Here is a 24,818-nt window from a genome sequence, read left to right as displayed (position 1 = left end):
GGCCGACAGGAGGGGAGGAAGGCTCAGGGGAGGTGGGATGGCGGGCTAAGGGGAGGTAAGGAAGGAGAGGCTGGGAGGAGATGGAGAAGGCTGAGGGGAGGCAGAATGGCTGAGGGTAGGTGGGGGGCAGAGAGGAGCCGGAGCAGCAGCCGGGGGGCCGCGGTGCTCCCGAGGGGAGGCGGAAAGGCTGAGGTAGCGCTCGGAGGGGCGGGGAGCGCAGGCCGGGGCCCGGGCGGGGGCCGAGGGCCGGCGGGGGGCCCCACATCCCCGGCCTGGGCCGCCCCTTCCCCCTGCGGCGCCGCGCTCGCCCGGGCTCGGTCGCTTTAAGGCGCGGGCGGGGCGCGGCCCCGTCCCACCTCTGAACCCGGAGATTGACGGGCGGGCGCGCAGGGGGCGGCGCGGCCCGCGGGCCGTCCCTCCCGCCGCCGCCGCCGCCAATGGGGCCGGGGGGGCGGGCGGCGCCGCTGCCCCTTCCTCCCCCCGCCCCCGGGCTCCTCCGTGCCAGTTTGAGGAGTCCGGAGCCGAACAAAAGCAGGCGGCGAGGGCCGGAGCGGTGCGCGCAGGCCCGGCGCAGGGGGGGCCCAGCCAGCCCCGAACGCGGCCCCAGGGTGGGGGAAAGTTTGGAGCCCTCCCCCGGTGCGCGGGGGCTCCGCCGCGCTCCGGCCGCGGTAGCTCCGGCGCTGCCATCGCGGGCGGCCGCCCCGCCGCGGCCAGCGCTGCCGCCGCCGCCGCCTCCTCCCCGGGCGCAGCCCCTGGCCCCGGCCCGCCCGCTGCCTCCCCGGCGCGGGGCTGAGCTGCCCTGCTTTTGGAGTCGCCGCCGTTTCCCCTCCCTTCCCCGGAACCCCCCCCTTTCCCTCCCTCCTCCTTCCCTCCCTCCCTCCTCCCTCCTCCTCCTCCTCCTCCTCCAGCAGCCAAAGGGATTTTTTCCCCTTTCTTTTTTCTCTCTCTTTTTTTTTTTTCCTCTCTCCCCCCCCCCCCCCCCCCCTTTCATTTTTTCTCCTCCTCCTCTTCCTCCCCGCCGCGGAGCCGGGCGCCAGCGTGAAGGATAAATAAAAAGCGAAGAGGAAGAGGCTGGGGAGGAGGAGGAGGAGGAAGAAGGGGGGGGAGGAAAGAAGAAGAAGAAAGCGAGCAAGAAAAGAAAGCGAGGAGCCAGGCGGCCAGCCCAGCCGCGCCGCTCCCGGCAGCCAGGGCAGGAGGCGGCGGCGGAGCGGGGCCGGCGGCCGGCGATGGATGACCAGCCGCGGCTGATGCACACGCACAGCGGGGTGGGGATGCCGGGGCACCCGGGCCTGTCCCAGCACATGCAGGATGGACCAGGCGGGGCGGAGGGGGAGGCAGGCAGGAAGCAGGACATCGGAGACATCTTACAGCAGATCATGACCATCACGGACCAGAGTTTGGACGAGGCGCAGGCCAGGTGAGAGCGGCGGGGAGCGGAGGGGGGGCAGGTGCTGGGAAGTTTCCCCCGCGCCCCGGCCCGGCCTTTGTTGTCCGGCGGGGGGAGCGCGCCCGGCCGCGGGAGCATCGGGGGACGGGGGTGCTGCTGCTCCTGCTGCGGAGAAATGTGGCGAGGGAGGACGGGGGAAAGAAAGGGGACCGGTTAATACCCCCTCCTCCCCATTTATTATTTCCCATCTTTCTCCCACCTCCCAACTTCGGGGCGGTTTCGAGGGGTCGCCGCGCCCGCAGCCTCCCCCTGCCTCCATCCACAAACTGGGCCTGGCTTTTCCCAGCCTTTTTGGGGTGGGGGGGTTTAACTGCGGAGGGTGGTCATGGTTGGGGCTCCGCTCCGGGCTCCTCCGAAAGAGCCACCAAGTGCTGCCCCGCTTCTAGGACTGCTAATAATGTTCTTTCTTAGGCCCCTGTAGTGGTGTTATTTTTTCAGCGCGTTTCTGCGCCTTGAAGATGCTCATAGAAGCTCTGCCTTTTTTCTTTTTTTCCCCCCCTTAACTGCAGATGTATTTAAAAAGGAAAAAATAAGGCTGTAAGAGCCGGTGTCTGAATTGCCCTGAGCTTCGGAGAGTGCAAACCTAATGCGCACCTTCAAAGGCACTACCAAAAGTTCACCGAGGGGAGGAAAAAAAAACCCCTCAAATGAAGGAATTAGAACAAAAAAGTTGCCCTGAATTGCCTGGGTTACACTTGATATTTCTTCTGGGCTGCAAAGATGCTTGGTGTGTTGTCCTTCCTTCTGATATTTATGCCCCGAGTTGAAGCAGATTGCTAGAATACATTGTTCCTGGAAAAACGCACCGCACAGCCCCAAAACTCGCTGAAGAACTTGCAGAAGGATAAAAGTACCCCAAACCTCAGCGTCCATCCTCCCTTCCTCTACAGCTTCTCTAGACCTCCTCCTTATCAAAAATGCTTGTTGTAGGGTTGATATTACTCATTTTCTTATGTTCTTGCAGGGGCAGATTAGCTGGGAGGAGGAGGAGGAGGAAATCATTCACTTTCTCCCCGGCCAGACCCGGGGCAGTGAGGGGCTCTTCCTTTGGAAAGTTGCAGGAATCGTGTGTGTTCCTGCCTGGATAATTTAGTGTAGTTAATCAAATCAATAAAACCAAAGCAGAGCAGAGCTAGGAGAAGGCTTTATGGGTTTGCCTTGCTGGTCTATTTCAGCTGCTTCCTCACAGTGCATCTTTTTTTTAATTTTTTTTTTTTTTGGTAAATTATTATTTTTAATTCTGAGCTGGCAAACACGCCGTATTTATCAATAACATTTGGCTTTGCATTTCCTCCTTCCCTCCTACTATTGCACGGTTGTTTTGCTGCCTCTTTTTTTTTGTATGTTTGTTTGTTTTTTCTTCTTTGGTTATTTTTTTTCTAAATTAAGTTTTTGGAAGATGCAAAGTGCCAGCATTATTTGTAAGAGGGCCCTTACAGCCTATGTACGTGATTTGCGTATACCCAAATGTCTGCGCCCATCTGGGTGTGCTGATAAGGGAGCCCTGTGGTTCTTCTGCAAGGGTATATACCTTTGAGAGACTTCATCAGATATATAAATCTTTTTAACATGTTGTGGGTGGTGGGGTAAGTAGTGTGAATGTTTGCCAGATGTTCACATCATCTTTCGCGTGTAATTTTGGTTGGTAAACAGAAATCCCCGTAACCGGTGCCGGATAGCAACAGCCCTGTGTGCAACTGAACCCTTGGCTAAATCACCCCATGGCTCAGGAGAAAAAATTGAATCATGCTGTTTCTTTGCCTCGGCGGGCGCGTGGTGGGTTTTAAAACCAGCCAGTTAAAGCGCCCCCTCCCCAAAGTCTCTCCTCAAAACCCACAGGAGAACGGTCAGCTCTGGAATAACAGCAGCCGAAAGGAGCAGCGTTGAATAGCATTCCCTCCCCTTCCCAGAAGCAGCCGGCTGTGATTTTTTAATGTGTTTACTGTCCCTATTGTAAAGAATTAAATTTTAACACCTGCAAATAAACTGGATGTAAGTAGCATGAAGGCAGAGGAATGGAGTTCTCTCTCCATGTGTCTTCCTGTGCTCCACGTTGGGCGCTGAAATTCCCTGAACTGACAGCTCTAAGCAGGGGATGTTTCCAGCACTGGGGCAAGGAGGAGTTTATTTCCCCCCTGCCTCACAAATAAAGCACATGGCCTGGTGTAATGTTGGAGGTGGAGGACAGGGAGAGCCCAGTGCTGGGTATTGAACAAGGCAGTTGATCTGAGCTTGGCTCCCACAAGCTGCTGGCTGTGCCGTGGAGCATCACCTGCCTCGCGCCGGCCGTGGAGCTGCTCGGTGGCAAAGGCGCTTTTCATTCCTAAACTGGTGACATTGACCTCTCCTGCCTTGGGTAGGTGGCTGTTGGCAGCACTGGGGGCTCAAACCTGCCCTCCCAACACCAGCCAGCCCGAATTTGGAAAGTTGCTCCTCGTGGTGACATCCTGAGCTCACCCTCCCCTCTTTTCTTTTCTCTCCAGGAAACATGCTTTAAACTGCCACAGGATGAAGCCGGCGCTTTTTAATGTCTTGTGTGAAATCAAAGAAAAAACAGGTAGGACATCAATGCTGTTGGTTTTGTATTGTTTTTCTTTTTGTTCTTTGGGGATTTTATTCCCCAAATTTGTGTCCCCCCACCCCAATCCAGCACTATTTAAGTGGGGAGAAATAACTCGCTGGTATTTAATGCTTCTGGCAGTGGACTTGCATGATGTGGTTTGTGTCTAGAAGAGAAAATATCGTGGTTTAATTTCTATTGTATGGCCTTTCTTTATTTATTGCTTTTTCTGGGGAGAAAAAAAAAATCAACCCCCTTGCAATTTGTGTCTTGCTCAAGTTTCTTCTTTAAGACACGGCACTGCTTAAAAAACAACAAAAAAAATCTGAATGCAGAGTGGGTGTGTGGGAAATAATCCCAACAAAATGAAACTGTGCAGTTTTATTACCATTAGTATTCAGGTAAACACAAAGGTTTCTTACTTTTTTTTTTAAAGAAAGAGTTAAAATGCTCTTGTCTGCCAATCATCCAGGCTAGCTCATGTAAGAGCGAGTTGTCAGTTGCCTTTAGTGAAAGCAATATATTAGATTGTTAGTTACTTTAGGGTACTGTTGTTTTATGGCATGGGGTGTTCTCAGGCTTCTTTAGAAGCTAATGGCATGAGAGTGTTGGTTCTGCTGTTTCCCACTTTCCAGACCTCCTACCATGTACTAACACACTTATAACACATCCCAGGGGGGCATTTAAATTTTAAAAGCAACAATTAAAAAATAGCAGTCATCAATCAAGGGTGATCTTAAACAACAGATGCTCAGGGAAGGACATTTAGCAACATGCACCACTTATTTATGTATTTGTTGGAATCTCTTTTTTTTTTTTTAATATAAATGTAAAAAAAAAAAAAAAGTGGGGTGAATGATGGAACTTTGGGGGTGGTTAATCTCTCCTCTTGGCTTTCTGAGCTGACCAGAGTTGATCTGTGGGCTTTCCCAAGCCGCCGTAGCTGCCTTGTTTTAGCACGCTGCAAAGTACTTGACTTTTCCCCCCCTTCCCCCCTCTTTACAACAAGGACTGAAACAGTCAATAATTCATATCTAAGCCATATAAGCAAGGGCATGACATGAATGAAAGTGACAATAAATATGATTGCACACCCAGTTGATATACATTGATAGTTACACATAAAAGGGGAGCAGCTTTCAGAAACCTGAACTGGGTCTTTTATTTTTTTTTTTTTTCCCCTGTTCTTAAATATATATATCTAAAACCTCCCAGCATGAGCAGCTGATTGAAAATACAATTACTTGACTCCTGCAATATATATAAAATGACTAAGAGGGCCCTTTGTTAAGCGTTGTTTGTGCAGCGTGTAGCCCAGACAAAGCACCTACCGATGGCATTCGGCTCTCCCGAGTCCTCCCGGCTGCGGGGCCGCCTCTGACCTTCCCGAGGAGTCCTTCCCTACAGACTTCCCATAAGAACCAGCAGTGGGTTTGCTATGGGAACCTCCAAACTCTTCTTATGCTGTAATGTGAGAGAGTCTACGTAGAGAGAAAGGTTCGGGATTTTATAGCGTTCCCCCGCGCGCCTCCGCAAAAAAAGGGAGCCACCGAGTTCCTTTCCATCTTCTCTCTTTCTGCTTTAATTTTGTGTGAGCCGAGGAACCTTTGCCTGTCTCTTCCCTAAGTGTGTTTGATGCTGTATTTGGTGCTCCATATGTTGCCTGTGCAGGGATACTTTTTGGCAGAGTAACTGTTTAATCCCAGCTCAGCTTCACTATCAGCGCAGTGGCAAAGTTAGGGAACAAGGAATCTGCTGGGACCAAACTTGGTGGGGAAAGCCAGGTGAGCTCAGGGATGCTGTGAGGTTCCAGTGAGCTGGAGAGGGATGAGGAGCTGTGCATAGCCACAGTGACAGGGTGTGATAATTCCTATCTGCGAAGGAAAATGGAAAGAGATGGTATAGGGCGAAGCATGCAGCTGGAAATAAGGATATTCAGGTGTGAACTGGGACTATTTTACATTTTCATAAATGTTGTTTGTTGGTGTTGTGCTTGGATTACTTGGTTTATGGGGCTGTGCTGTGGAGGTCTCCAAAGAGGTTGACTCGAGATGGCTTTTGGAGCGTTGTTTATCTACCCTTGGATATGTTTGCGGTGAATTCTTTCACTTTGCAAATTCAAAGACCTCCTCTCCTCTCCCCCCCATCTGCGTCCCCAAAAGTCACACTTCATAAGAAAGCAAGCAGCCAGATGGTTTTGGTTTATTTTTATTATTTTTTTTTAATCATTGCTTTGTGGGCCCAATGCTAGGAGGAAGTTTGCCTTGTTTTTTCTGGGGCCGAGGGTACCGCCTGCGTCTGTTTGCTTACCCCTTCCTTGCGGGCAGCGGCGTGAAAGTTGAGCCAACTTCTCGTTTCCCACTTTCCATTTAGCTTCCCAGATTTTTGCATGTGTGGCGTTTGAAATCCTGGTGATTGTTTGTGGTCACTGGTGGGTGTTTGAAAGTGCGTGCGTACATCTTCCCCCCGGCGTTATGATGTGCAGAAATGTGCGTTCGGTTACCCCGCTGCCTGATTTAAGTGACTCCAGAGCCTTACAGAGACTTTACCACCATCTCTCGCAACATTATGGCTACTATTTCATAGTGTTAACCTTGTCTTGAGCAAACCCAAAGTGTCCATAAAGTTCTTACAAAAATAGGTCATGTCTACTGGCCAAAGAGTCGCCTTTTGCATTTGGGCTCTTCAGTTTTTTTAAAGTATTTATTATCACTTTTAAAAATTATAATGATAAAAGGCAACCCCCTGAGCTTTTTTTTTTTTTTTTGTCTGCAGACCTTTGTGGTGATATCTGTTTAAAAGTAATAAAAGTTGAGAGTTCTGATGCAGGCAGGAGTATGTAGGGGAAGGAAAAAAATTGCTGCTTAAATATACATCGAAGTTGTCGGCGTTCATTTGGTGTGTTTTCACTTGCTGTTGGTCGCTTTGTTGCGAGGGAAGGGGCAGGACTGCCTTCAAATGGCTGGCTGGCTGGCTTTTTGGAATAATAATTATGGAAATGGGAGGCATTGTTGTCCTAAATACAATTGATTCCTCCATCAATAGCGATTGAAATCGGAAATTGCATTCCTGATTTATAAAAAGTTTGAAGGCAGGGGTAGGGTCTCTGTCTTTATGGCTGTTTATTTTTTTTTCCCTCTTGTTTTTTTCCCCTTCTCTCTTGGTATGTTTTTTTTTTAAGCTGTTCTCTGCATGAGCAGAATAGCTAAGCAGAAGAATCAGGCAAGACGTACGCAGACGTGGGGTCCTTGGATGGCAAACTGGAAAATATCTGCTGTCAAAATGCAGCAGCATCTATTTCAGCTGTGAGCCTTTCCCAACTCCCATCTCGTTCGGCAGGGACCGGTGGGGAGAGGCTGAGCACAGGATATATGACCATTTAATCTGATTCCTCCTCCTTAAGAGCTTTTCCCATCGTTTCACTTTCTCTGCTCATTTGGGGGAGGTGAGAGCATCGGGCAAATTCTACTTCTTAAGAAGATCCTGACTTTGCATTTGAAATCCCAAAATTTTTATTTTCTTAGCCTCCTCTCCCTCCTGTGTTGAAGGAATTCGGGGTTAAAAGAAAAATGTACATAGCACCAATGGGGGGGGATTTACAAAGTGGAATATTTATAGATAGCACTGATTAGCCATGCAATTGTTGTTGAATAATGGGTTTGTTGTCTTTTTTTTTTTTTTAATTTTAGAACATAATAGCTATATAAGGTGCCTCTTAGCTACCTTTCCCTGTGCATTATCTTCACCAAACTTAACTCAAATCAGATCTTTGGAGGAGGTAGGATTTTTCCCCTTCTTCTCTTCCTTAACACCCCTTTGTTCTCTCCAGCTCTGTGTTCAATTAACACCCCCATCGCAGAACTGTAGTCTTTTTTTTTTTTTAATGTCTGTTACTGTATTTCACTTCTGACACCTCTCTTATTATTCTTGCCTGCTATTTCTCTTTAATATAGCAATTATGATATGGGGTTTCTTTTTCTTCCTCCCTCCCTCCCCTCTTTTCCCCACGCCCCAAGTAAAACCCCACCAGGAGGAGCATGGGGAGAAGAGGGGCAGATGGAGTGTGTGCAGTGCTGGGGTTTTTGGGGTGTGGGGCAGAGCTTTAACAGGGCTACACTGGCAAGTCCAGTGCCCCTTGGCTCAAGCATTCCTCCCAGCAGGATGGGGCAGCTTGCTTTCCTTCCCCCCAGCCCTTCCCTAGGGTATCAAATCCTGCCCTCCTCCTTATCCTGCCTTTCCACTGAGGAGGTTTCCCAAGGCGCAGGAGAGAGTTCAAAACCCCGATTTGAATTTCAATGCAATTCTTGCACCTAAGGCATCATTCTGCTGCTTGGAAAGAAAGCTCATCAGGAAAGTGCTCAGTCCTCCAGCCCTGCAGGATCCGGGTCCCTGCTCAGCTTGCTCAGCTCTGGGCAGGTCCAGCCCTCGCCCGGCTGCTCTCCCTCCTGCCCTTCAAAAGGGAGGAAGCCTTTGCTTTGATATTTGTTATTACTGATTTTTTTTTTTTTTTTTCCTTCCAGTTGAAAGGCTTTGAAGGCAAAAGTGATGTTTCTCTCTCAGTGCCAGGCAGAGTCTGCAGGGTCCCTGGTGTGGCTGCCCTGGGGGGAAGTGAAACATTTTGGGAGAGCGGGGCCTCCAGCCCTATCCACATTGCCTGAGGAAGCCTTGCTATAACTCACAATTAAATTGCTTCCAGAAACCTGATGTCTTCAAGGGAAAGGAGGGGAGGGAGTGTGCAAGGGACTGGAAGATAGGGATGGTTTGGTAGACCTTGTCTTGGTGGAGGAGTGGCTACCTCTGGGACTGGAAACCAGCCATCCTGATGGGAGGTGGGACATGTCCCAGGAGGTCCTGGCAGCTGGAAGGAGCAGGATTTTCAGAGCTGGACCTGTCCCTAAAACAAGTCAGATTTCTGGGCTTTTATCTTCCAGTATGGTGGTGTCCATCAGGGCTCTGTTGGGGATGGGTGGCTTTGGAGGAGCGTGCTTGCGGGCAGGCTTCTCTTTTTTACTTTTAATTTCATATTTTCTTCTTCTCCCCTGGTAGCATGTGGTAGGAGCTCTTTGAATGGAGCAGGCTTAATTAGTTTAATCAAAATTGGCCTCCTGCAATCCTCCAGGGGAGGAGGTGGGAAGAACAGGGCTGCCAGTGGGCTCTTCTTCCCACCTCCTCTCCCTCAGCCCTGCCATCAAAGCAGAGAAACCAGGCCTTGCTCTGGCATAACATTCCTGCTCCTGAGGGTCTCCCCAAGGTTTGGGGTGCAAGGGAGCAAACCTGCTTGCTTTTTATTTCAAGCAATTGAATTGTTTTATAATGGGTGCCTGATGTTGAGCAAACTTTGTTGTGATTGCAGCAGAGCAGGAAGGTGCTCTTGGAGGGTCTGCAGTGTCCTGCTGCTCCCAGCCCTGTCTGTTTTTTCCTGGGAGATGGATGAGCCAGTCTTGCAGCTCTTGATCCCCATGCTCCCAAGTTTCCAAGCCTTTGCTTGCACTGGCCTCCCAGGTTTTGGGTGGCTTTGGGTCCAGGGAAGGAGGGTTCCTGGAAGCAGCCCACTCTTTGGGTAATTCCTGCTGACAGCACTGAACAAGGCACAGAGAACAACAAATCTGTGTTCACTATTAATGCATGCTGTAAAAATACCTGTATTAACCAGATGTGGGCATAAACAGCAGCTAACCAGAGCATTCTCTTCCATAAATGTTGGGTGTTTTCCCTGCTACCACGGCTCTCTCTCCAGTCCATCTCCCCTCTGCATGATCCTGGCAGCAGTCAGTTTGTGGGTGAGTCCAGGGAAAGAGATCCTGTTATTGGGCCTTGTAACTCCAAATGAGAAACTCAGAAGATCTTTCAGGCCTAAATTTCTCCAGGGAAAAGTGGTTCAAGTTCCCTTATTTGAGACCTGCAGAGGGATTTCCTCCTTGGAGCGCTGAGTGTCTGCAAGCAGAGCTTTTCTAAATGCTCTCAAATGTGAGATTTATTCTTGTTAGCAGGACTCGTGCCGGCCCTGGGTTTGAGGGCAGCGGTTGTAAACAAAACACAGAGAAACCCTGAGACAATTTCATCATGGTTTGTTTTTTTTTTTTTCCCCGTCACAAGGAAATTACTGCATGCAGCAATCCTTGAGGGGAGTAGGGTGGTGGTTTAAACATAAATGGGTTTGTTTGCAGTGAGATATAGTAGGCTGTGCTGCTGCTGGTGCTTCTGCTGAATCAGAGCTGTGGATTTTGGCAGGGAGAAGGGAGGAAGACAGGATTCCTCATCTGCCTTTGGTTCAGCACCTCATTCCCCAGTTCCTCCTTTAATCCTGGAACTGCTGCTTTCTCTGCTAATGAAGCTCTGCAGAGGGTTTCATGATCTCTTGGAAATCTGCTGAGATGCATTTTACTGCTACCTTTTTTTTCCTTCTTGTGCTTGGAGTTGGGGTGCTTTGGGAGACAGGAGAGCCTGTCTTGTCTGCCCTGTGCACTACAGGGGTGGTTTGCAGTTGATGCAAAATATGAGGAGCCCAATAAGAGCAGGGGCTGAGTTTTCCCCTGAAGATGATATTATTTATTTTCCACCTTTTTTATTATTTCTATTTTTTTTCTTCCTGCTTTGCATTCCCATGGCAGTGAGTTTCTCTGGTAATATGTTTTTGCTTTGGGAGTTGCTGTGGGGAAGGTGGGCTGCACAAAACTGTCTCCATGGCCCCCAGAGCAGGATGCCCACACTTTTGGGCTGAGTCTTCAGGCGTTTGGGTGCCGTGCAGGGAGAAGTGATGCTCCCTTGTGCTGCAGGGATGTGCCCTGATCAGCGCCTAGCACAGGGGGACTCCGTGCTGGGTCAGGGTTTGGAAGGAGGTAATGTGATTTACAGCAATGGATCTGGTTAATAATCTCCAGCAGCTTCTGTATACTCAGGGGCTGCTCGTATTCCCAGCCAGGTGTTTGCAGACCAGATCAATATGGCCCTATTTGCATGGGGCTGTCCTTAATCTAATAAACCAGCCTCAGTCTGCATCCTTTGCTTCCCCCAAACATCCATCGGGTCCTGATCTGGCCAGTGTTCCCCATGGTGGGAGAAGGTGTTTGTGAGCACTGCCTGGCTCCTGGGCTGCCAGCCTGGGGTCACACGTGGCAGCCCAAGGCTGCACCCTCTGCCAGAGCCCAGGCTGTGTGAGCACCCCAGATTTTTGGGTGTGCATGGTGCTTTGCAGATGAAGCACCTCCCCAGTGTGCCCCTGAGGCATTGATATGGGGGCTTTTCTGTGAAATCCACATTGCCTTTGGGGGGAGCATCTGCTGGGAACTCCCTTGGAAACCAAAGCTGATGGTTTTGTGGGCTGGGTGGTCGGCAGCTTCGGCTCAAAACTGCCTCGGAGGTGCTGCATCCCCCAGCAACTTAAATAATCCAGGGTGGCGGGTGCTATAGGGATAAATTACAGAAAGCTGTGGCCTGAGGAGGCTGTGGACTGAATACATTAGTGTGTGTTGTCAGGCCAGGCTCAGGAGGGACTCAGGTGATGCTTTCTCCCAGTGCTGGGAATTGCTTGGCCTGGAATTATTGATTTGCAACTGTGTCAAGTAAAAAAAAAAAAAAAAGGAATAATAATATCTCTTGGCCTTGTGTTTGTGAGCCGTGCCCCTGTATGTGTGCATGTATATATATATTTTTTTTTTTTGAGCTGGAACAGAAAGCCACTTCTCCTGGCTCCTTTTCCTGGTGAGGAAGGCAAGGCAGCCAGGGAATGGGCAGCCCAGTGGAGGGTTTGGCTGCCAGGGAAGCCGTGCCTGCCGAGGAGCAGAGTGCTGCTGGTGATGCTCTGCATTTTGGGGAGCCACCACGGATAATAGAAATCCCCTGTGACACCTTGAGGGAGCCATACATTGTCACTGTCCCCTCCCTTCCCAGCCTTTTATTTATAGGAGAAGCCTTACCCAAAATAGCTTTTTTGCTTGCCCTAAGCTGATGGGCTCTTTCCAGCCTCCTCCACCCTTTTTTTCCCCTTAAATCTACTGATAAATGGAAAACCCTCGGAAGAGCCAGTGCTGTGAGGAGCTGCTCTAATCTAAAATGATAACTTTGCCATTTTACTTCAGCCTTGTTGAAAAACGAGCAGAGCTGCCTTTGCAAGTGGGATCAACCTGCTTAAATGCTGGTGCCTGGATTTTTGTTTCTCACCCGAGTAGAAGCCTGGAAACTCAGTTCATCGTTTCCACGTCCCATTTTTGGTTTCACACAACCTGGCTGGCCTGCCCATCCTCGTTACCAGAAGAGGAAAATCAAGTTTCTCTCCTGGTTGGATAACATTTTCAAATTCCAAAGTGATGTCGATTAGCAGAATTAGCAGTGGCAGGTTACCCAGCAAAAATACCCTTCCAGTTGTGAAGTGTTCCTTGCTGGTTGCTGCTTCTTTCCCAACTCCAGCGGTCCCGATCCCAGATACGTCTCCAGAGCATGGAGATTTTTCTTTCTTAACTCAGTGCAGTTGTTTCCTTTTGACATTTGATATTTACAAGGCTGGAGCCAAACTGAAAGTGAATCTGCCCATAACTCTACTAAATGTGCCTTTCTAATTTCAACATTAATGTTTCAAAACCCAAGCTCCTGGTGGGTGTACCTTTGCTTGTTTACGCACATCTTTTTTTGATTTTTTTTCCTTGTGCTGTGATTCTCTGGTGAAACATTAGGAATGATAAAATACCTGGAGCCTCTGCATGGATTGGTCTCTGGCTTTCAGCTGTAAATTTGGCTTTTAACCCCTAAGTCTCTAATTTTAAAAGCCTGCAAGTGTTTTAGGTTAGTATTTTTATTTTGTTTGGGAGGAGCCTGCTTGTATGCAAAATTATTATTGTAATATATGATTCATTACAATAATATTGCAAGAATTTTCAATAGTATGATTGATTGCAATATTGCAATAAATTGCAAAAATATTATTTCAAATACTGCGATAACATGATGAATTTGCAATACTCTGATTATTGCAAATCTCTAGACAAAAGGCTAGAGATTGCAGTTCACAGGGTAAAAGAGAATTAGCTGGAAAGAGTTGTGGCTGTCAATCCTGACTTGGTAGCACAGGACACAGCCCTTCCCCCGGTAGGTTTAGTGTGGAGCTGGCGCTTTCCAGAAGAGCGCTTGTTCACATTTAGGGAAGTTACAGGCAGTGGGACACGCTGCGTGGTTGGAAGTGTGTTTTGAGGGGTTTTTGAACCTTTCTTTGAAGGGGTCACCTCTTTATTTCTGATACAGATTCACGAGGGTGCAGCGTGGTGCTGTGCGTGTGCCGCAGCGAGCGAGGAGCCGCTCCCGGAGCGGTTGCGTGTTTGGGGGGAGCAGGTGGCAGGAATGGTGTTTTCACTGAATGTATTATTCCCCCGGAAAATCCTGGCTGTTAGATCTGGTCAGCAGATGTGAAGTGTCGATCGCTATCGGCGGTGGGAAGGCACTTGCAATATACTTTGCTAATGGAGAAGAACCCGAGGAGCAATTCCCTGATTTACGCTTTCGGCGATGTGAAATGAAACCGTCTGAAGCGCTTTGCTCGGCGAGCTCGTGGCAGACCACTTCTTCCTCCCTACTTCATGCAGATTTTTCCAAAGAGGCTTTTTCTTGGCTCTGTTGCTGGGTGGACAGAGGTGGCTGGGAGGCATGGACCCCTTAAATGCATCTGGAGGCACAAAGCATCCAGCATGGGGGAGCAGGGAGCAAGCAGCGCCCGCTGTAGCTCACTCCAAAGCCCCGGTACAATTCTGTCCCCAAGTGGCTGAAAAGGTCATTTAGCGCAAGAGCAAACGTTTATTTTTTTTCATTCCCTCAAATAGTCAAATTAGCATCCCTCCTCTGCCACAGGAGCTGCTGGAGGGAGCATCCTGAGAGGGATTATAGGTAGGAGCGCCTGGGCCTGGGCTGTTCCTCTCCCGAAGGTCCCCGGCTGCTATTTGCACATCCCAGTGTCTGACTGCGGCTGGCATTTCCCCCGTTTGCTGGAATTTACTTTCTGCCTGGCGAGGGCATTGGGTAACATTTGCACACCTGGGCTGCTTAAGCTGCACAGGGGCTGGGGGGATGTGTTGGAGAAGGTCAGGGGTCTCTGCTTTCCTTACGGGCAGGAGGATGCAGGGAGAGCAGCTGCTGGTGCTGTGTCCTCTCCAGAGGCAGCAAGCAGCAGGGGGAAAATGGTGTCATGTAATGTCACAATATCTGTGCAACCATCTGGACCTGCTCTGATGTTGGGTGGCTGCAGGCTTGGCCCTGGCTCTAGGGAGCGCAGACCCTGCTGGGTTTGCTCTTGTGGATGGATTGGATGGGCAGGGGGTTTCTGGTTGGTTTTTATTGTGGTGGAGGGGGCTGTGTTTCCTTTTGGATAGGATGATAGGATTGCAGTGCATGTCTGGCAGGTGCACAGCCTGGGGTGGGAGTTTTCCATAGAAATAACTCTTCAGCATCCGGGTCTAGAAAGTCATGGGATCCTCACCTGTGGGCTGTTGGGGATAAGGATGTGCAGCAGCACAGTGGCTTGGCTGGAGGCTTAGACTATCCCAAGGGCAGACTGAAATTGTTTACCATGAAAAACTCACAAGTGGTATGGAAGGAGGTGAGGCACAGCAGAGCATGGTGGTAGGGGAAGTGTCCTTGGTCTTTCCATGTGTCCTGAGCCAGTGGTAAATCCACATGGGTAGAAGGGCAGGTTTTTATTTCCCTTTTTCTGGCGTTTTTGGCTAGGCCTTGCAGACGTCCTTCTGCACAGGCAGCATATCCAGGGCTCTGAGAGCCAGGGGCCAGGACAGAAAGTGAAGCCCATGGTGGCACAGTGCTCCCAGGCCCCGTTGGGAGCAGTGGGCACGGCTGGCAGAGCGTGCCAATGCTGCGGGCAAGGGCAGCCCGTGGACCTGCTGCATCATCCTGGGCTGGGATTGGGAAAGGAGCTGTGCAATTAGGAGAGGTCCCTGTGGTTTGTGTTTGAAAGGAGCTCCATTAGGGTAATTTTTAAGCTGCTGTTTAATCAGAAGGCTGTCTGCTAATAGAGAGGAAAACACTGGGTGGGTCTGTGCTCGTGCTGCATCCCCTCTTCCTGGTTCCTTTTTTTAATTGCTTTTGCTTCATCCTTTGGGAATGCTACCCCAGAGGCACCCAGGTGCTCATCAGCACCATTGGGTAGAGCTTTCCAAGGATTTCCTTGGCCTCTTGCCTATTGTGTGTAGTTGTATCCTGCTGCCTTCCTCTTGCTGCATCTCCTCCCTGTGCACAGGCACCAGTGCTGGGTCTGACCCTGGTCAGGGATTGCCCTTGCAGGTTCCTGAGGGAAGCCAGTCCTGATGGCTCCATGGAGGGCTCCTAAGAGTCAGCAAGGAGCATGGAGGAGACCTAAACAAAGAACAAATGAGAACCATATAGAGACAAATGGGAATCAGATTTAGGAAGCAGACGAGACAACCCTTGGAAGGGGCAGGGGGGATGTTTGCTTTAATCACTCTCCTTGGGTTTCAAGCAATAATAAAGCAGATTTGTTTTCTTTTCCCTTCTTTTCCCCAGGCCCCACTTTTTCCCTCTGCTTCCTCTTCTCAAAACAGCCCTGGATTCAGCAGCACCATCATCTCCTTCCCAAGCTCCCACTTTCTGCAAATTGGATTGCTGGCCAATCCAGTCAACATCCTGTCCATTTTTCCCTCTCCTTCTGTCTGGTTCACACTGGTGGGAACTTACTGCCTTGAGACAGGCTACCTTGGCTGAGCTGCTGGGTGCAGGTCCCTCCCACTGCCAGATGAACTTTTTGGACTTTCTGAAGCGAGCAGGAGAACAAACTCTTCCAAAAGGGCTGTGGTTTTCTGTGTGGAGTCGATCTGCCCTGGCACGCTCTGCTGTGTGCTTTAGAGGCAGTCCCCAGGGACTGGCTGTGCTTGGAGGAGATCAAAGTTTCTCCATCAGAGGTCTTGGGCAATGCCTCTGAGATGCTTGAGTGACCTCCTCACATGTGCTCCTCTGGGATGTGGTGGTAGCTGCAAGGGAGGATCCTGCTTTCCCAGCCTTCACAGGCAGGTTGGTTCCCTGAGAAATGTGCTGCCTTCCCTGAGAAATGTGCTGCCTTGCCCTTTTTCTTCCATTTTCCCCTGGTCATTGTCTTGGTGCAGAGCTGGTGGATCTTGGGAGGGCTGGGGCCGTGCGTAGCTGTGAGTCAGTGAAGCTGAGCCTTTGATCTGTTCCACTTGCTGGCTCTGGTGGTGAGTTATTACCTTCCCAAACAGAGAGGCCTGACTGGAGCTGGGATTAGAGATTGCTGTGACCATCTCTGCAGCTCTCCTGTGCTGGGCACCACAGAAGGGATGAGATTTTGCCCACCCTGAAAGGGAATGTGGGCCCTGTGCCTGCTTGGGGGGATCCCACCAGTGCCTTCTGCTGGGCTGCTGTGTTTGTTCTCCAGGTAGAGCCTTCTTGTGCAGAAGTGTTGTTCTGTTTGCTGGTGTTAAGTTGAGAGACAAGGCATCCAGGGTGATCTCCAGCATGTTCCAGTATATTGCTTTCAAGTGCTCTCCTGGGTTTTGTAACCCACATAGCCTCTGTCTTATGTATCCTCATCCTGGAGAGTACATTCACCCAGTCTGCTGGGATTTCCAGGGAAGGCTGGTGGTGAACAGTGTATCCCTCAGATTCCCAACTGCTTTGCCTCTGGCAGAGACTTCAAGGTGGCAGAGCTGCTGTTCCCAGCCAGCCTGTGGGGTGGGAGTCCCCTCTGGTGTGCAGTGGGTGATGCTGGTGCAGCGTGGTGGGGTGGTTTGATGGGACACCCTTCACCCCAGCGCTCAGCAGGTCTCTCGTGAGCACTGCAGAGTTGCCTGTGCAGTTGGAATCGTTTTCCTGCCTGGCTTGGCACATCTTGTGCCAAGGCCCTGCCAGTCAGTAATCCTCCATGGAGGCTGTGTCCTATCCCAGGGCAGGCACCTTGGCTGCTGGGCAGGAGCCATTCAGGAGAAGCTGTGTGGTGGCTCTGCTGCCCAGGAGGGGCTGATTTACCTAATGTCTGCAGGAATACCACAGGGCTTTCCAGTTGCAAACTGGTTTGGCTTAGCCCTGAAAAGCAGAGTGAGGCAAAGGAGCCAAGTTTGCCCTGTGGTGGCTTTTTGAGGTCACCACGAGGGAAATCCCTTCTGCCCCAACACAGCCTGAGCCTCCTCCCTTGCTCAGAGCAGCAGAAATCGTGGTTGTAAGCCTTCACCCTGGTACGTGACTGTGCTGTAGGCACTGTTCTCTCTTAGCTCCTCCGGGTGGGTGCCAGGGGAGCTCACGGGTGCTGTGGTGCCCTGGCCCTGGCTGCATCCCAAAACTCCCTGCCCTGCACTGTATTTCATCTTCCCATGCTTCCCAGAGAGGTCTGTGTGTGTGCAAAATACTTCATGTTGCTGCCAGCAAGCTTCCCTTTACCCGTGCCACGGTGGGGCTTTTTAAAAAATTTTATTTTATTAGGAAATTCCCATTTGGTTGCTTTAAAAAGCAAGCCCTTGTGGCTGGCCCCTGGCCCGCCGCTAACAGATTTGTTTGAGAAAAGGCTGCGTTGGCATCCTGCTTTATTGAACATGCCTCCTGGGAAGGCGCTTTGAATATCCTTCTGTCTCCTCGGAGCAGGGAGCTCTCAGGACTGCCTGCCGCCATGGGGATGGGGAATGCTCTCCTCTCCCTTTCCCTCCCACCCCTTCCCCTTGTTCAAGCCTCCCTTTTCTTTTTTTTTTTTTTCTTCTCTTCCTTTTTTTTTTCTTGAGGAGAGAGAGCGCTGTGCACGGTGCGTCCCGCTCCATGCGGCTTTTCTCTTTCCCCACGGAGTTCATCCAAAGTTCGTATCCAGACGATGAACAAAGTAGCTCAGACCTTTTCCTGACTCCTCACCCTTTGTCCTCATCACTTAGTGACAGACAGGAATCAAATGCCACAGACAGGCTGACGGGACAGGGCTGTGTGAAAGTCCTTGGAGGAGGAGGAGTGGAGCAGTGCTGCCTGGATGGGGGACTCATGTTTAAACTCCTCTCCCCCTCCCTGGGGAAAGGCCACAGCTACTTTTACTTTGAAGGGCAGAGGGGAGGTGCAGTGTTTTTTATATAAATTTTTTTTTATTATTATTTTTTTTTCTTCTGTCAGAAACCGGATAAATTTTTAGCCACAATAGACATGGGGAAGGAGGACCGGATGGAGTTAGGCTGAGTGTTTAGCACTGGGTGTGCCTCCCGTTGGGAGCAGGGGAAGGAAGGGGCTACAGGCCATTATGGAGCAGAGGGATGGAGGCTGCTGCCCTGCCTGCATCACCTCTCTGCCCTAGGGAGGAGGGGGTGCAGCCTGACTGTTCCTAAAGGCTGGCTGGATCTTCATTTCCCTGGCTTTGGAGCTCTCCTCTGGGTGTGCTGGGTGGTACCCCCTGAGGGGGGCAGAGAGCTGGGCTGGTGTAGCTGCCCAGGGTGGGCTTCTCCCTGCTGCCAGACCTGGGGTTCTGAGTGCTCTGAGGCTTGCTTTGGCCTGCCAGGAAGGGAAAGGAGCAATTTAGCCTGTTTGTTCATTAGCACTTGTCTAACTCATTCAGCTGTCAGGACTGGGATGACTCCTGATAGGTATTTATTCCTCTTCCAGATGTCCTCCCCAGACTTCACCTTTTTTTTTTTTTTTTTTTTTTTTTTAATGAAAAATAATGACAAGTCTCACACAAGGAAAGGGTGGAAGCACCTCATGGCAGAGATTTTGTGGAGGCTTTTATGGAAGCTGGGTTGGCTGCAGCCCAGAGTTTTGGAGGATAAGACTTTAAGGCATCCAGAGAGAGGAGGTCTCTACAAAAGGTGTGGTGGCCCTTTGTTCAGGGGTGTTCCTTGTGAGGTGCTGAGATCCAGCAGATGTGCTGGTGCAGGGGCCACCCTCTTGTCAGGGAGATGTGAATGTCCCTTGCATAAACCAGCTGCATGGTATGAGGCACGAGTATGTCATTGGGAGGGAGGGGAAACAATGCTGTCCGAGAAGGACTTTGAAAGGACCATTTACATTTGGTCCTTAAATCCTGGGAAGTGCTGTGGGTGAGAGGAGGTTCTCCTGAGTTCAGTTTGCATGTGGAGAGAGACTGCTCATGGCTTACATCAGCAAGGTTAACCTTGTCTTCCTCTCTTGGCAGAGGAGAAACAAAACTGCTCAGCAAGCCCCAGGACTGTGTTCCTGTGCTCCCCAGGGAAGTGAGGCGACCACCTCCTTGCCCCAAGGCATAGCAGGCTGAGCCTTTATCCCAAGCCTGGCTGCAGCATTCCACATGCCTCTGGCTGCTCTCCTCAAGCCCACACTTGTGGGGGTCATCTTGGAGGCAGCAGGAAGGGGCCGGGGTGGTCCAGGGTTTGCCCTCTTTTGTTTGTTTGATGTTGCAGAGCTTGCTGATCTGGGTCCTGGCCAGCGAGGCTGACTCACAGGAATCCTCTCACGAGTCTCCTACACCCTCCATTACCTGATCCAAGTGCTTCCTGGCGTGAAGGGAGCTGTGCATTTGTGCAGCTCCTGTCTGCCTCAGGCTGCTGTGGGCAGGGACCACAGCCTGGCTGGCCCTGTCACCCTCTGCACTGCTCCCTCCCTCCCATCGCTGCTGACCATCTTCCTGACCATCTTCCTGACCCTGCTGACAGTCCCTAGGTGTCTTTAGAGAGGCATTTGCTCTGCTTGAGAGGTCAAAGGAAAGACCTGTTGCTCCTTTAGGAGAGGGGGGGGTGTGTGTGTGGAGTCCACATGCCTCTTAGTTGGTTTTTGTAGGGCTGCTGCTTTCCTGTTCATCAAGACAACAAGTTGGACCTAGAGGAGGATTGTAGCAATGAGGGAGATTTTAGTATCCACAGGCTCCTTCCAGCATTCCCTATCCCTGGTAAATGCCACTGGGTCAGCAGGAGGTGACCACAATCGAGTCAAAATTCCCACGTTTGGTGCTGCAAATGCTGCGGTCCCTGTTGAGCAGAGCTGGGTGTGAGATGCCTGCAAATCCCCTGCCTTGCAAGCTGGGCAGTCTGCTGGAGTTCCTGCCTTGCCAGTGGTGCTGTGAGGCTCTTTGCACGCAGCTTTACCTTCCCAGGGAAGCAGCTGGGACACGTTCCCATCCCAGGCTGTGCCCCTGTGAGCTGCTTGGGTTGGCAAAGCGCTGCTGTTGCGTCAGGCTGGGCTGTGCCCAGTGAGCTTCTCGTGCCTGTGGCAGGAGCATCGCTCAAAATAGTCCCATCTTGTGGCTCCTCTGGGGGCTTGGGGAGGTCTGTGGGTTTGTGGCTTGTTTGCATGTGCTACACGTGAGTTTCTGTCCCCTGGGTCCTGCTGAGTTGCAAGATTTGGGTGTTAGGTGGCTTTGTGGCCTGTGGCTGCTAAGCTGCGTGTGATGTTGTGCAAGTGGTTTGCATCTCGTGTGAACTTTGCAGGCACTCTGTGGGGAGCTGGAGAGCAGGAAGGTGCTGGTTTGGGACAATCAGGGAGTCACATCCCCACTGAACTATGGAGCAAACCTCTCTGTGGGTTCCAGGGGTCAGCCTGTCCAGGTTACAGTGGCAGGGAGGCATTTTTAGGGTCTTGAAAACCATGTCCAGAGACTCCCTGTTGTATGACAGGGGGACATTGAGGGGCTTCATTTGACTGATGCCTCACAGAGAGGGGAGTCCTGGATGTCCCTGGTGCCAGAGGAGTGGGAGCAGGCCTGTGCAGGATTGGAGGAGGGAGAAGCAGTGCTCTCCCCTCTTGCAATGGGGTTATGCCAGTCGTGGGGTGCACTCCTCTAGGATGGTGGCTGAGGTTTAGGTCTCCACTAGCCTGAGCTTCCCACTTGTGGGGCCTTGATGCAGCCTGTTGCTAAAAGAGGAGGGTGATGTCCTGAAAATGCCCTCCTAGCTGACTTAAGCATCGAGGTTTTATCACCTTTTCAGCAGAGCTGGAGTCCCACTGCTGGTGAAAATTAGCCACTTGTTCGCAGTTGCAGGCTCTCCCTTAGACAGAATTCTGCGTGCATGGGTACAGAATGGGATGTGGGGTATTGCAGGGGAGCACTGCTGTGTGCCTCGATAGATTGCCCATCCCGGTGAGTGTGGCAGTGTCCCCTGAGGTGTGTGTGACGGGCCGCTGAGCCAGCCCCGAGCTGAGCTGCGCTGCCGTGTCCCCCTCGCCCGCTCTCTCCTCGCCTTTGTCAGGCGGCCAGGAGCCCGCAGCGCACAGCCAGCCTCCCTCCAGTGCCAGCCATGCCGTGCTCGGGTCCTGGCCCCACTCCTCGCCTCTGCCCCAGCATTTATCAGCAACCTCCCTTCCCTCCCAGCCGCCAAATTCTTTCTCCGTGCCGTCATCCTCCAGCCAGAAGCCGCCCCATCCCACTCTCTCTCCCCCCCCTCCCTCCGAAACCAGCCCAGAACTGCTAGGCAAACATTTTGCCTGTTGTTATTACAGTATTCCCATCTGCATACTTAGTCATAAACCCCTTTTAATTCCAGCCTTTTTCTGGGGCGGGGTTAAGAGTTCAAACCCATCATTTTTCTTTTGGGGCTGGAGGCTCACAAAAGCAGCCCGTGGCGAGATTGTTCAGTAGGATGGGGCCGAGAGGGACGGGGGGAGGGGGCTGCACACAGCAGTACTGGCTCTGCAGCCCCTCATCCCCAGGGAAGGCTTTGGATGGGGTTTGTGTGGGGCTGGCTGGGACAGGGGGTGCTTTCTGCCAGCCCCTCTTTTTCCCCTTCCAGCAGCTGCGAGCCAGAGGTGGATGGGGCTGGCCCCTTGGTGGGGAGGCATCAAGTCATGCTGCGGCTGGTCCTGCTTCCTTTGCTGGAGAATGCCAAAAGGAGAGTTCCTGACTGTGCAGGGAGAGGAGCAGCCCTGGATCTGTGCAAAGGTCTCCCCAGGAGAGCTCCCCAAGAGCAGCTCAATGTTGCTGATCCTTTAGTTATCCCACAAAGATTCAGAAATCAGTCAGGTCAAAATCATTCTGCCCTGTTCTCGTTCACCTCCACAGACACACAACACCTACAACCGCCAGGAAAAACGTAAATAAAATAGCTTTTCCTCTTTCCAGAGCAACAGGCAGTGGGTGATAGTTGTGAGCATCATATTTGGCCTCATGTTCAAAGATTAAATCCAAAGAGAGAGGTCTCTGAATGGGTTTTTTTTTGGGAGCAACTGAGGTAGCAGAGCTCAATGAGGAATGAAAACCTCGGCAGAGAGCAGTGAGGTGCTGGGAGCAGGTTAGCTTGGAAAGCATGAGGGACTTCAGGAATTCTGATACAGGTCTGGAGGGGAAAAAATAGAGGAAGTTAATAATTAGCACTAAGAACTCGGACTCCCTTTGTCAGACTCCTTTTGCCCAGCTCTCCATGCCCTTCCTTGAAAAGGCTGTGCCCTCCACACTTGTGGTAGTGAGGGTGCTGCTGCACACCCTCTGGCAGTTGCTGTGCTCACCTCCCACCCTGTGCAGGCATCTCCAGGCTGGATGAGCCCTGATATCTCTTCACATCTCCCAAAAACCATTGGGATCCATTACTTGTGAGCCTACCTGGACTTAGTAGGTGGCTGTAGTAACAGTTCCCTATTGCCTGTGGGGTGTGGCTGCTTTTAATTCCCTCTGTGGCAAGGGTTCCTCGGTGCTGGCACTTCCCACCAGCCCAGTGCTACCCCATGGTGAGGAATTCCTGCCCTCCTTTGGCTTTCCTGTGGCCTGGGTGGTGTGGGGGAGGCAGAGAGCTCCTAAGGGCTGTGATTAATTCCTGTGCAAGGTTTGGTGCCTGCATCCTGCCCCTGGACTGGCTGCTGACCTGGGTCTGGTGGGAGGTAATGCCTCCTTCCTCTCGCCTCTTGCAGATACAACGCTGCATCCCTGTGGGATGGGGTATGGACCAGCTATTGCTTTGGGGCTTGAGAGGCATTGGCATCTCCCTGTCTTTGTCTCCCCCCTCCAAATTAAAAGGTCTCAAGGAGGAAAAGAAATAAGAATGTGCATTTGGCTTGACAGAAATGTTGTACGAATTTGTGCAGCTCAATTTCCCAACGTGTTTCAGTAAAGAAGAATCTCCTGCTTTGCTTTTGAGAAGCGTTGAAAAAGATGGAGACGTCTCATGTTTATGTATTTGAAATTAGGCCTTTGCCTTCTTTATTAGAAGTATTTCTTTAAAAATTTGACTTCAGTTTTAAATTATAAATGCCTTTAATGACAAATGCAGCTGTCAAGTGGTAATGTTAAAAAAAAGTCTTGAAAAAACAGGTATTTGGGTAATTGTGTTGGAAAGTTACTCAAAGGCAGGGATGCAGAAACAATTTCCACTTCTTTCTGCATATCCCACCATTCCATCTGTGCTTATTACCCCACATGGACTATATGACAGTTTCTCATTGTAGTTTTCCTGCCCCTTCCACTGTTTTTCTTAGATGGAGGGTTTTATCCATGACACTGTGGATATTGAACAGCTACAGGAAAATAATCTAAACAGTATGCTCTGATTTTTAGTGGATCAGGTAGGAGCTTTCTTAAAAAGTCCTGTGATCTTGCAGCTGTACCCAGGTGGTAGATCCCTGGCAGGATGAGTGGTCCAAATTTGCATCTAAATTATCTTTACTGCTTGATCTCCTAAATTGCACTTCTAGGTGGAGAGATTTTAAGTTTTCTTCCCTACGTGGATGCTGAATGCTTATTAAGCTGCTCTAGAGGGAAGGAAGCTCGTCACACGAGAAATTTGGTTTTAGCCCCCATTAATCTCGGAGGCGTTCATTCTGCTGGCCTGAACACTTGGATCTCTTGATGTGATAAGCCTCAGCATGTGTTAGATGTGCACTTTTCTCTTTGCAAGTGCAAGGGTGGAAGGGGAAAGGTCCCGCTGTGAGCCAGAGCAGCTTGTGAGCCTTTCCGCACGCCTGTGCCTGTGCGGGGAGCGGGAGGGGGGGCTGTGCCGGCTCCTTCCAGCTTCCAGCATGCCCAGGATTGTGTGCTCGGAGCACGGGGCTCTGCCTGCCTGCCCTCAGCGTGCCTGGCAAGCCACGGCTTGCAGGGCACGGCAGGTCCTGCACACAGCCTGCCTCACTCGCTGCAGCCTCTCCCGGCTTCCGAGGGGAGCGGGCAGCTCACAGCCACTCAGCCCCTTCTCAGCCTTCCTTAAGGGGGGCTGCTCTTTCCCTGCTGCCACGTGGAGGCTTGGGAAGCAGCTTTCCTCTCCACAAGCAGTGCTGAGCTGCGCTGGCTGCTCGGAGGTGCCAGGGGAGAGCCTCTGCAAGGTGCAGGCGGCGTTTATCAGACCTGTTTAACAGGAAGCTTACGTCTCCAAAAAGGACTGGCTGGGCTGCCTGCTGCGGGGCAGGAGAGCGGCTCAGCCCTTGTGCAGGAGCCAAAGGAGGTGTAGGTTTGGTTTCTGGGCATGCCGTGCTGCTGAGTGATGCTGGTCAGGTCACTGTGCTCCCCTGCTGGCCTGCCTGTGCGGCAGGGACATCTGTATCTGCAGATCCTAGGGCTCCTTGATCGATTACAGCAGCTCGGGTTGTTGCAGAGGAGGGAGCCCGCCTGTTGTCCTCTGCCTGCAGCCTTGCCTTGTGCAGAGAGGGATTTCTGGCAAGAGGGGAGCACTGCTGGAGTTGGTTTCGAGTTTTCTTCAGGGAAACAGAGACCACTGATCCCATTCCCCTCTTCCACATCTCCATCCTCAAGGTAGATGCATCCAGAGGATTTGGATACTTGCAGGCATTGCTCCCTGCAGGTGCCAGCAGGGACATTGCAACACCGTGTCCTGCCTCCCACACAGAGCTGCTCCAGCAGGAGGGGAGCTGGTGTGTGGAAGGGCACTGGGGTTACGTGATCTGTGTTTGAAGATTTCATTAAATCAGGATTAA

The 24,818-nt window shown here is 51.2% G+C and overlaps 1 protein-coding gene across 2 annotated transcripts in view; it reads left to right on the top strand.

Annotated features, from left to right (window-relative positions):
• Positions 1 to 958: 958 nt before the first annotated feature.
• The window catches only part of PBX1 (PBX homeobox 1), a 133,709-nt gene continuing 109,849 nt past the window's right edge, over positions 959 to 24,818 (top strand). Inside the window, exons 1-2 of one of the 2 annotated variants that reach the window (XM_054638360.2) lie at positions 959 to 1,417; positions 3,931 to 4,004. In XM_054638360.2, coding sequence (XP_054494335.1) covers positions 1,227 to 1,417; positions 3,931 to 4,004 — 265 coding nt within the window. In that variant the 5' untranslated portion in view covers positions 959 to 1,226. The remainder of the gene's footprint in view (positions 1,418 to 3,930; positions 4,005 to 24,818) is intronic. The other variant, XM_054638359.2, reaches the window with a different exon arrangement.

This window comes from Agelaius phoeniceus, chromosome 8 (assembly GCF_051311805.1).
Source record: "Agelaius phoeniceus isolate bAgePho1 chromosome 8, bAgePho1.hap1, whole genome shotgun sequence".
NCBI lineage: Eukaryota > Metazoa > Chordata > Aves > Passeriformes > Icteridae > Agelaius > Agelaius phoeniceus.
Note: the sequence above shows the minus strand (reverse complement) of the source record. Positions and strands in the feature narration are given on the sequence as shown.